Below are 12,040 nucleotides of genomic sequence, written 5' to 3'. Positions count from 1 at the left end.
GTGATATTTTGAAACTTTTTGGGTAGGAAAATGTCATTAAGGGATACCTTGGGTGGGAAAAGTCGTTTGCTCTTTTTTAAATGAAATTCATTTCAAGTCATTAGAGTTCGAGTCGAACATACAAATTCATGTCAAGAACAACTTTACATAAAATTACTTAGTTTTTATTTTTATCAAATTCCAACCTTTATCATTTTTATTATAAAAAAAATGTATAAGCATTCAAAGTTGATCACCTTAAACATCATATGAATTTGTAATCCAAAATCACAAATTAGGTGTTTAGCTATCATGAATGTAGACGTAAAAATCTACCTATACGGAAGGAGGGATTGATCCCGTGAGGTTGAAGCCACTAGCGATCTGTTGTACCTGCACACGTAAGAGAAACAAATGTGAAGCGACAGAAAACATCGAGCTGGTGTTTGCTGTAGGCACTACGACGCTCAAATCAGCAAGGCTGAAAAAGGCTGATTTAGTGAGGGCTAAAGAGTAGAAATGTTACTAGAAGTCTAGTCAGAGACTGTGACTACGGCTGTGATGTGAAGTTTCAAGCTAAAACTCCGGGGTCTGAAGGTGTAGTGTAATCTGCCTTGTGAGAGGGATGGCCTCTTGTTTAAATAGTGACTGTCTGGTGATTGGGAGTTCTCGTAGCAATCCGTTTCCTCCAGGGATATATCCTTTAATCCGCTTATCCTGGCGTACAAGGGAGTCCAAGTATGACTCTGACACGAACCTTGGAGGAGTTGGGGTTGTAGTGGACTACTTTACCAGCGTGCGAATAGGAATGTGATCTGTAGGTGACCATGGGCTCTGAATTCGTTCATAGATCCGGGAAGTGAACTAGGACTAAGAGGCTTGTGTCTGGACGGTTTGGGCCAACTGTACCTTGTATCAAATGGGCCTAATCCGGTGAGTTTTGGATTGGGTCGCATCGGGATTGGGCCTGGTCTTTTCCTCATTGTCAGACCCGTTTTCCTATTTGGGCCGATGACGATTTTTGACCCTAACAATGAGCACATGACTATTATTTTCTAATATTACAGCATAAAGAATTAAAAAATTATTTGGTTTGACAAAAAAATTCTTCAAACAATTATAAAATAAAAAATAAAATATAACATTAGAGAAAACTATTTTTTTTTTTCTCAAAAATAGTTTTTGAATATTTATTAAACACCTTTTTAGAGATTAAAAATTAAAAAGTAAGTCTTTTAAATATATTTAAATCACGCTATACATTAAAAAAGGACTAATAAATGGGTTACGGGTCGGCCGCGCATGTAAAAGAAGGAAAAAAACCCTTTCGAAATTAAAAAACCAGCACGGCCGCGGCAACACTAACTCTTGACTGATCAAGAAAGAGGAGTGGGGGTGGAGAGGTTGATACAAAATTTTCAGAGAGGGAGAAAGAGAAAGATGGTGACGTCACCGGTCGTGAACACGTATCCACTGTCGAGCTACACATTTGGGACGAAGGAGCCGAAGATGGAGAAGGACACCTCCGTCGCTGATCGTCTAGCTCGCATGAAAGTCAAGTATGATTTTTGTTTTTATTTTTTTAATTTATATTTTTTAAATTAATAGTTTCTTTGTCGCAAAAACCCTAGATAAACCTCTGCTCAACTTAATTTAACCTAACTCTGTAAGGTTAATTTCCTTGTTTCAAACGATTCATGCGTTGTTTAAACTAACCCTAGCTTTAACGTTTAATTGATCGGTAGCTATCTCTGTGTCAACCGTTGGCTTAGTGAAAGGATCCAAGAGTCGGAAATAAAACCCTAGTTTATGCACATTCTTCGTCATTTAGAGAAAATACTCTTGCTTGTTCTTTGAGAGAGAGTTTGGAAAATTTGCAAAAAAATTGTTATTTTTCTGCGTATTGTAGTTTTACTTTAAATTGTAAAACTTGAAATACTAAAAATACTTTTTGAAAATTGACTGAGCTCTGCCCCTGTAGTTTTAAGTGTGGAAAAAATAAAATAAATTAGGTTTTGATTCAGAGAATTTGTGTAATTGTATGTTTTGAATTGATTTTTTTGTGTAATGCCCCTACAATATGATAATTGCTTTTTAACGTGGGTTGCAGTTATATGAAAGAAGGCATGAGGACAAGTGTGGAAGCAATTTTATTGGTATGTTTGTTTGAGTTACGTTTAACAACTTTGTGCTGTAATTCCATTGCAAGAGATCCTTTTACGATGGTTAACTTTTGTTAGTCATGGTGATAGTTTGTATTTTGTACAGTCTAGATTTTCTTTTGGCCTATGAGTGCTGTTAATGTTTGACGTTGGCATGTTGAATCACTTATTGAGTTTTCATCACATGTAAGATGACAAAAGCAACTAAGATATCAGTTAAATGGTACTTGACCCTTCCTTGTCATCATCTCTTTCTGTGTACGCATTGATTTTAGCCTTGGAATGCATTATGTTATAAATCTAATTGATGTACTCAGTTTTCATCATAGTTGCTTTTATTATTGCTATTATTTTTTTAAGAGTATGAGGTAACTTTTTTTCGTATCTATCATTTTCATATCTTTCTGTATTTCCTTGTATAATTCATTACCACAATGTGCAATAATTTTGTATGTTCTTGAATATGCCATGTAATTCTGATGAAAGACAATATGGATTGTGGACTACATATGATTCATCTAGATGAGGAAGGAGAAGTTTGTACAACCTGCAAATTTTTCTGTAATTACAGTCCTGGTGTTCTACTTGGCATTGGTTGATTGTGGTCTCATCTAAGAGCCATACTGAAAGGGGAGAAATTAGTGCTACTCATTGATATAGGATCTTTGATGGAGGGATTCTGTCATCTTGTTTTAAAGTTAAATTGGTGTGATTTCTCTGTTCCACAAATGCATCTACTCCTTGTTCTACATATTTTTCTCCTGTATGGTCTCTTATTCATTTCAAGATATATATTTACAAAGTTTTGAAAGTTATCAAGATAGTTTGAAATTGTTTCACTGAAAATAATGGTTTTCAAAGGGGAGAAATTAGCACTACTCAGTTTTATAGGTTCTTTTAGAGCGGGATTCTGTCTTCTTGTTTTAAATTTAAATTGGTTTGAGTTCTCGGATCCATAAATGCATCTTTTCCTTGTTCTACATGTTTTCCTCTGTTGTAGATGTGAATCTAAATACTACTGCAACCAAAAAGTGATGCCAAGGTGGCAAAGTTGCTGTTAGTTTTTTACGGTTATTGTTCAGTTTTTAAGCAGTTGTTTTGCAGTTTTTTTATATGCTCTGTAACTTTTAAATGCCTTCTATTGTGAGAGTGTAGTAGGAAAAGTGCGGTTTTATTGGTGGTGAATCAGTTTTTCTGCAATTTATCTTCTTAATTTGCTATTATCTTTGCTTTAATTGTTCTGTGCTACAACAAATTGGTATCAGAGCAACCTGAAGGGTTTGTTAAAAAGGGGTATGAGAGTCATGTATATTTGTTGAAGAAAGCTCTCTATGGGCTTAAACAAGCTCCAAGAACTTGGTATAGGAGGATTGATGAACATCTATTGAGACTAGGATCTGTGAAGAGTCCTAGTGAGACGACTTTGTATGTAAAGAAGGTGAGGAATGAAGTTGCTGATATACTTGTTGTAGCCATTTATGTTGATGATTTGCTTGTGACAGGAGGTATTGAGATGCTTATCAATGAGTTTAAAGTTGAAATGTTGAAGGTTTTTGAGATGACTGATCTTGGGAGAATGACTTTTTTTCTTGGGATGGAGGTGAAACAAAGCCAGGAGGAGATTTTTGTATGCCAACAAAAGTATGCTAAGGAGATTCTTAATAAGTTTCAGATGAGTGAGTGTAAGGCTACAAATACTCCTATGAATCCTAAAGAAAAATTCAGCAAGGAAGATGGAGCTGAAAAGGTTGATGAGGGGCTGTATAGGAGCTTGATTGGGTGTTTAATGTATCTCACTGCAACAAGGCATGATATAATGTATGCAGTGAGTTTGTTATCCAGGTTCTTGCATTGTGCTAGTGAGGTACATCTACAGGCAGCAAAAAGAGTTGTCAGATATATTAAAGGCACAATTGATTATGGTACCTGATTTTCCTATTGTCAAAATTTTAAGTTTCATGGATTTTGTGATAGTGATTGGGCAGGCTCAGTAGATGACATGAGGAGTACAACAGGTTTTTGTTTTAGTTTTGGTTTGGGAGTGTTCTCTTGGTCAAAGAAGCAAGAACTTGTTGCACAAAGTACTGCAGAGGCTGAATATGTAGCAGCTACAGCAGCAGTAAACCAAGCTTTATGGTTTAGAAAAGTGTTAGCTGATTTAGATATGATGCAAGAAGAAGCCATTCAAGTGTTTGTGGATAATCAAGCTGCCATTGCCATCTCTAATAATCCTGTGTTTTATGGTAGAACTCAGCACTTCAAAATAAAACTCTATTTTCTTAGAGATGTGCAAAAGGAACGGTTGGTTCAACTTAAATATTGTAAGTCTGAAGATCAGGTAGCTGATATATTCACAAAAGCGTTGTCCAAGATCAGATTTGAATTTTTGAGACTGAAGTTAGGGGTTTGCAGCAGCTTAGATGCAAGGAGGAGTGTTGTAGATGTGCATCTAAAAACTACTGTAACCAAAAAGTGATGCCAAGGTGGCAAAGTTGCTGTTAGTTTTTTACGGTTATTGTTCAGTTTATGTTCAGTTTTTAAGCAGTTTTTTTATATGCTCTGTAACTTTTAAATGCTTTCTAGTGTGAGAGTGTAGTAGGAAAAGTGCAGTTTTATTAATGGTGAATCAGTTTTTCTGAAATTTATCTTCTTAGTTTGCTATTATCTTTGCTTTAATTGTTCTGTGCTACAACATTCTCCTTTATGGTCTCTTATTCATTTCAAGATATGTATTTACAAAGTTTTTGAATGTTATCAGGTAGTTTGTCATTGTTTCACTGAAAATAATGGTTCTAACATGGTTATTATTACATGTTTGTCCTTCAATATACTGTCCATGCAGTAAATATTGGTGACAATTTCATTTAAAAATTTAGATTTAATGGGTTTTGCTTTGGTAGCAATAGCTCAAAATGGATGCATAATAAGGTCTAATTTGTTCAAGCCTCAGGATTGGTTCACCTTTATTGTACTAAAGTGAGTTGGGTGGGCTCACTCGTAAGGGGTGTCGGGTTGGCTTGATCAGCATGATATGAACTTGCAGTTTATGGTTTGTAGCAATTATTTTCTCCCCAAAATGCAGCTTTGTGCAGATAATTTTGATTTTATTATTGGATCTCCTAGAACCATTGAAATATCTTACTAGCTTAAACTTGCTAAGTTTTCTGCAAGAAATTAGATACATTTTTCTTTATCTTCTTAGCTATTTCTCTACTTCATAAGAATATATCTGCACATGATAAAGGTAGTGAATCTTATGGAAAATTACAACTGTGACCAGTGGATTTATAAGGGTTTGAGTTATATAATTTGTTCATTGAGCGGAACTTGCTAAAAGTAGGAACAGTAATATGGCCTGCAAGGAGCCGTATGTTGAAAGTCTTTTGACTGCATCCCAATTTAGTGGAAGGGAAAATATGTTTTTTTGATTGCTGTTATGTTTATCAATTTAGAAGTCTGCAGATGGAAATTTCTCTTGCTATATATGAATGATTTGTTAATGTTTAGTTATTTGATTTGTTACCTTGCCATCCCTTGCTTTTGCTAAAAATTTGCCTTATAATAACATTTTTACTGACATGTCAACTAGCTTCCTTCTTTCACTAGCCTTAGCATGCTGTTGTGTCATGCAGGTTCAGGAACATAATCATCCCCACATACTTCTTCTGCAGATTGGAAACACATTCTGCAAACTTCCTGGTGGGCGTCTGAAGCCAGGAGAGAATGGTATAGTCATTTGCTTTTTTAAAGGTCATAGAGATCTTTTGTATTTCTGTCATGTGCTTGAGTGTTCTTTTTGTATTTGTTTGCTCAGAAATATTTTCTGGTTTATGTCTATACCTTCACTTTTTTGGCAGAAATTGAGGGGTTGAAAAGGAAGCTGACCAGCAAGCTTGGTGCCAATTCACCTGCTCTTGTGCCAGACTGGCAGGTATTCTATCCTGTTTTAGTTTTCATTAGTTTAGCATAGACTCAAGATAGTTTAGATCAATCTCAATGGTAAAGTCTAAGAAATTATCACTTTGGACGAGTATGTTATCGTAAAAAAGCTTGATAGAACACATTTATTTCAACTAGGAATGTGATGGCTGTAATTATAAAGCTTTTTCTAAAGTTTGCAGGATAATTTTGAAGTTTGGAATATTATTTCATTAGTCCTCATCCTTTTGTTGTCTTCTTGTTTCAGATTGGTGAATGTGTTGCAATCTGGTGGAGGCCAAACTTTGAAACCATAATGTATCCATATTGCCCTCCCCACATTACAAAACCCAAGGTAATTTGTGGTTGGAGTGACTTGTTGATTTTACCTGTTGCAGGCATCTTGAATCATTCTTCATCTTATTTTTCTTGGTGTTGCTGATTTTGTGGATTACACCTGTCCCTTCTCATCTCTTTACCCTTTTTTGGTAATGCAGGAGTGTAAGAAGCTTTTCCTTGTTCACTTGTCTGAGAGAGAGTACTTTGCAGTGCCCAAAAATTTGAAACTTCTTGCTGTGCCATTGTTTGAACTCTATGATAATGTCCAGGTATGGAGAATATGTGCCCATTCATCTGTTTACCACCTTAATGTTATCTCAGCATTTTGCTCTGTTGATTATGAGTTTCGAGTGCTTAGCTTCAGACTGCTTGTTTTGTTTGGTATGAGTGTTTTAATTAAAAATAGCTTTGTTGAATTGAAAATTCACCCATGAGGTGAATGGGAAGTACTGGATGCACAATATGGGATTCATAGGCGAAGATAGGAATCTGTTCTGAAATACCTCCAGTGCATTATCTTAGCTCCTTCAATTGTAATTTTCCCCGCTTTTTGAAAACCTACCTCTAATTTCTTGAATTTGATTGGCACAGATATCTCCATCCTACTCTTGCTTCTTTCAGTATTATGAAACGAAATATTCATTATTGTTTCTAGTTTTTTAACAAGTCACTGCACTTATTTTTTGCAGAGATACGGGCCAGTGATATCAACCATTCCTCAGCAGCTTTCTAGATTCCAGTTCAATATGATTACCACATGACTTAAGCATACGGATTTCAAGAGCTCTCACCTGCATGGTACTGTTTAGATTCAAAGAGCTATAAATGCATGAATTCCAAGAGCTGATATTTATACCTTAACAGTTCTTCATGACAGACATTTGAGTCAGTTAAAAGTGGATTTCGTAAGTTATGCAGATGACAGAAGATTAACATTATGACGAACTCTATCATCTATATTTGGTAACTTGGTACTATTTTATTTATTATGTTATTGGATTGAGCTTAGGTTCTTGGGTAAATCTTGGTCTTTTTTCAAGTTTTTAGAGCCATATCATGACTTACGTAGTCTATGAATTGTTTGATAGTATTAATGGTAGAATGTTGTTGAGGAATTACACTGTTGTGGATACGATGGGCTGTGGTGGAGGCATGGTCTGTTTGCAAAATTTTCTCGGCAGTGCTGATTATGCCGCCATTGTAACATCACTGTAGCTTACATGTTGCTGTTGTAACATGACTGTACTATTCAATGGAGAATGATGGATTCATTCATGGCTTGTGTGCTTCGAAACGTAGACTTTGGTAAATGGTTATTAATAGTTCTCCTAATTACCCAATTCAATTAAAGATAAGCTCAAAAATAAAATCAATACTTTGATTAACTAATCTCGTTACATTTAAAAAAGTATAATGTTCTTCAATTAGGTTTTATTTTTACAGATAAAAAAGAACATATATAAAGTATAAGCCAGGTAGCAGAATTTTTTTATTTTTCTTCATAATTTATTCTCTCGTGTTTTATTTGTTTTACTTATATAGAAAGGGCAGGGCAATATTATTATTATGTTAACTAGAAGAGGAATATTATCAATCGTCATGCCTTAATCTGACTATTGAAAGGTTTGACAAATTGAAGTAGATAGCGTACACATGAATTTTATTGAATAATTTGGAAACAAACTCAATAATAATTAAAGAAAAAACAAATAAAAAGGCTTGTTATGATTTGTTCATGCAGCCGACAGTAGATTTTCAGAGTCATAGTCAATGCAGATTATAAAATAGTGAGTACATATAAGGTAGCCATACACGTATATTTATACACCAATATAAATTATACTGTCGTATTCACATACGATAGCATTGAAAAGTGTATTTGATTTTTGTTGAGAGCGACTGTTGCTTTATAATAATATCAGTTGACATTCGAAGTTTCTGTATTAATTGACCTCAACTTTATTTATTGTTTTTGTTCCCACTTTTAATTAATTAACTGATAACGAATCTTAGAATATGTCTATATCCATCAAAGCAAATTGAAATACCAAAAATTTTACCGGGATTATATATATATATATATATATATATATATATTTGATAATTTGGGGTATCCAACCAGTTTATTCATACCTTAACTAATCCTCTAAGACTCTGAAATTATCGACCGGATAAGATCTTAGGGATTACCCTTATTAACAACCAAGAAGGGATTCAAACTCAAGACCTCTTGAATAATACACCTAAGAGTTCTTATCGAACCATTCGACCACCCAGAGAAAGTTACTTAGATAATATTGTCTTACTCTAATGACGCAGTTACAATTTGGATTTTGCCAGTGCAATCATAAACTTTCTTTCATATTCACAAATTAAGAGACAATTAGGGTTGCAGTTGCATCATCATTCTTACAGTATAGTTTATTCAATGCTTACCATAAAACTCGTTTACTAATCATATAATTGATTAACGGTATGGCGTGAATGTTGTGTCACAGTTTTGTTTCAATCATCTAATTCAATTAATTTGTTTTTAATATTATGAATTTTGGGTTAGTATCATGAAATCAAATGAATTTTGGACACATCAAAACCTCCAATTGTGTAGACGGCTAAACTGGGTATATTTTATTGAACCGTCACAGTTATCATATCGATCCTTCTGTCCTTTTTAGATATTACTAAAATTTAATTAATCACCAACATGTTGAGTCACTTCCAAAGTTGAAAAATTAATAACAAAAATTAATTATATAATTGTCCTTTCTTTCGTATACAATAAATAAACTATCGCTAAGCAACGAAGACAAAGAGATACTTCGAGAATAAATTTATTTATCAATAAAAATTAATTATCAAAGGGGAACTGGTCACAGAATAAATTATTGTTTCTCTCTTTATGCAATACTTATTTATTATGAGAAGTCCAAACTCTGATATGTTTTAAATTAATAAAGATAAGAGAATGATAAACTAAAAAATATGAATAGTTTTGAATTGATTATTTACACTAACCTTTCTTTTTAAATAATTAGCTGATGATTGGTGATGTTTTTATTTGGATTTTTGCTTGGTTAATGGTGAAATAAATTAAAACTTTACTGTAACATCAATGTAACCTAACTATCTTTAGATAGTCGAGTGGTTCAATAAAGACTCTTAACCCTTGGGTGTATTACTCAAGAAATCTTGAGTTCAAATTCCTCTTTAAGTGCTAATAGGGGTAGCCATTAAAGTTTTTATCCAACCAATAGTTTCAAAATCCTGAAAGATTAGTTAAGGTGGGCAAAAACAATGTAACAAACCTAATGATCTTCGGGTGGTCGAGTGGTTCAATAAGAATTCTTGGGTATATTACTCAAAATGTCTTGAATTGGAATCACTCTTCGTTGCTATTAGGGATAGTCATTAGAGCTTTTATCTCATCGATAATTTCAGAATCCTGAAGAATTAATTGAGGTGTGCATCGATTGACTCAAACATCATCATTAAAAAAAAAAAAAAAAATCAATGTAAGAAACCAATCTAAAGCATTTGATCACGACTTATCCATATATATCAAAGTAGATTTGATGACAATTGATAATTGGTGAAGTTAATTAAGAAGAATTTTGGCAGAGACAGTAGTTGTGAAAATAAATTAAACCCTAATGTAATTAACTGGTGGTCCAGGCACATGCAAACCTTCTCATAAACTTATCCATCTCATTACCTAACCGATAACTTCAGATTAATTATAAACTACATTCAATTTAATATTTATTAGACCCATTGACTAGTATTACAAATTTTTTCCTTTATTAATTGACTGAGTTTTCGTCTACGCATATAATAATTTCCCTATTAACCAACAAATTTAATAGCTTAATTAATTACTTTATACTTTGCATCCAAGGTTACAGACAAACTGGTCAGCTATGGAAATTGGAGAAATAAAATAGTAAATACCATTATAATAAAGCTTCCTTGTAGCTGTGAACATTTTTATTATTTAACTCCAAATGATAACAAGAACATCTTCTTCTTTTTAATTAAATTTCACGTCTAATATCATAATTCAACTTGTCATGTGAAATATATATATATATATATTGATGCGTGATTTTGACACCAACTAAACGTACGTGGATCATGCTGAGCTGGCTCAGAAGACACACGTGTATAGGGGTATTGAACTGAATAGAAGAAGAAGAATACTGTTTAAAGTGGTTCGGATGCTTAAATAAGCGACTCCTACGTCCACTGGTATTGTATTAATATATTTGATCAGGTCGCATTCAACGAGCTGATTTACAAGAGATTACAAGAGAGAGAGAGAGAGAATATATGTTATTCCAGAGAGAAATTAGCTAATCCCACAAATGGGAGAGGAGCGCTCTATTTATAGTATGATGAATTGAGGTAATGATTACTAAATCAGGGAGTGAGTCAGATTGTCGTGTAAATCTTTCCTTGCGTCTCGTTATTCATCTGCTCGAGTGATTTACTTGACTCTTGCAGGGATTGGACACGTGGATCGCCTTCAGCCTTTCACCAGCCTGGCGCACACCTATTGCACTAGTAGGAGCATGCCGCTTGCATCAGCGTGCGACGTGGCTGCGTCTGAATGGCTATTGGACTTATCTAAGCTTTGACCACTTGCGCTGACAGAGCTCTGCGTCAGCCCTACTTTTCCAGGCATAACAATATATATATGCATGCAATTCAACTTTCTAATTCTAACAGCATTTTGATCCTATAATATTCTATTCTCTTATGTTTGAATCATTCTATAGTGCTACCTACTCTTAAGATTTCTACATATGAAAACCTATATATTCTAATCTTGGAAGATTTTAATTATTAAACAACGCATTCAGAAAATATGAAATCAGATTTACATAGCCTTAAGATTTCTATATATGAAAACCTATATATTCTAATCTTGGAAGATTTTATGCTGGTTTTAATTATTAAACAACGCATTCAGAAAATATGAAATCAGATTTACAATATAGCATTTCAAAGCTGACTCCAGGATATTAGGTCATAATTAAAAGACTGTTACTTCATATACATATGTATGGAATCAATAACATATATTTATGGAAGATGAAAAAACAAATTTTAATTTCAGCTCGTAATATTTGACATTGTAGCGTTGGGTGGCTTTTCTATACCTAATATGACCAAGTGGTTATAGACTTACAGTAAAAGTAATTTGGACAGAAAATAACGCCTAGACAAGTCTCTTTATTGAATGTATCATAAACCTAACAACTATATAATATTATCTTTTATGTAATTCTACCACGACTGTCGAGAACACAAAGGTTTAATCAACATGTGTCAATTCCCTTGGCGGCAGTAATGCATTTGATTCCAATGATTTTGTTATGCTTGAAAAAGCAGGGCTGACGCAAGACCCAGTCAACATAAAAAGTCAGAGTTTAGGTAGATTCGTAGCTAGTCAGAGGCAGCCACATTGTAACAACTGCTTGATACTACTATACTCATACAAAAATATGTATAATAGAATACGAGTACATTAATAAAATAGTTGGACCCAAATTTTTCTTTTATTGAATGTACATATTCTTTTACAAAAGTCAGTATCTTTTATAAAAGTACTCAAAAGTGTGGTGGACAGTGTAACTACTCCT

General features: G+C 33.8%; 1 protein-coding gene across 1 annotated transcript; it reads left to right on the top strand.

Moving 5' to 3' along the window:
- Nucleotides 1-1,352: 1,352 nt before the first annotated feature.
- LOC116119493 (pre-mRNA cleavage factor Im 25 kDa subunit 2) lies at nucleotides 1,353-7,661 on the top strand. Its single transcript, XM_031405439.1, has 7 exons — nucleotides 1,353-1,538; nucleotides 2,090-2,135; nucleotides 5,774-5,867; nucleotides 5,999-6,072; nucleotides 6,328-6,414; nucleotides 6,557-6,667; nucleotides 7,088-7,661. Exons 1-7 carry the CDS (start codon nucleotides 1,420-1,422, stop codon nucleotides 7,157-7,159), a joined length of 603 nt encoding a protein of 200 aa, XP_031261299.1. The 5' UTR covers nucleotides 1,353-1,419; the 3' UTR covers nucleotides 7,160-7,661.
- The last annotated feature ends 4,379 nt before the right edge of the window (nucleotides 7,662-12,040 follow it).

This window comes from Pistacia vera, unplaced genomic scaffold (genome assembly GCF_008641045.1).
Source record: "Pistacia vera cultivar Batoury unplaced genomic scaffold, PisVer_v2 Contig890, whole genome shotgun sequence".
NCBI lineage: Eukaryota > Viridiplantae > Streptophyta > Magnoliopsida > Sapindales > Anacardiaceae > Pistacia > Pistacia vera.
Note: the sequence above shows the minus strand (reverse complement) of the source record. Positions and strands in the feature narration are given on the sequence as shown.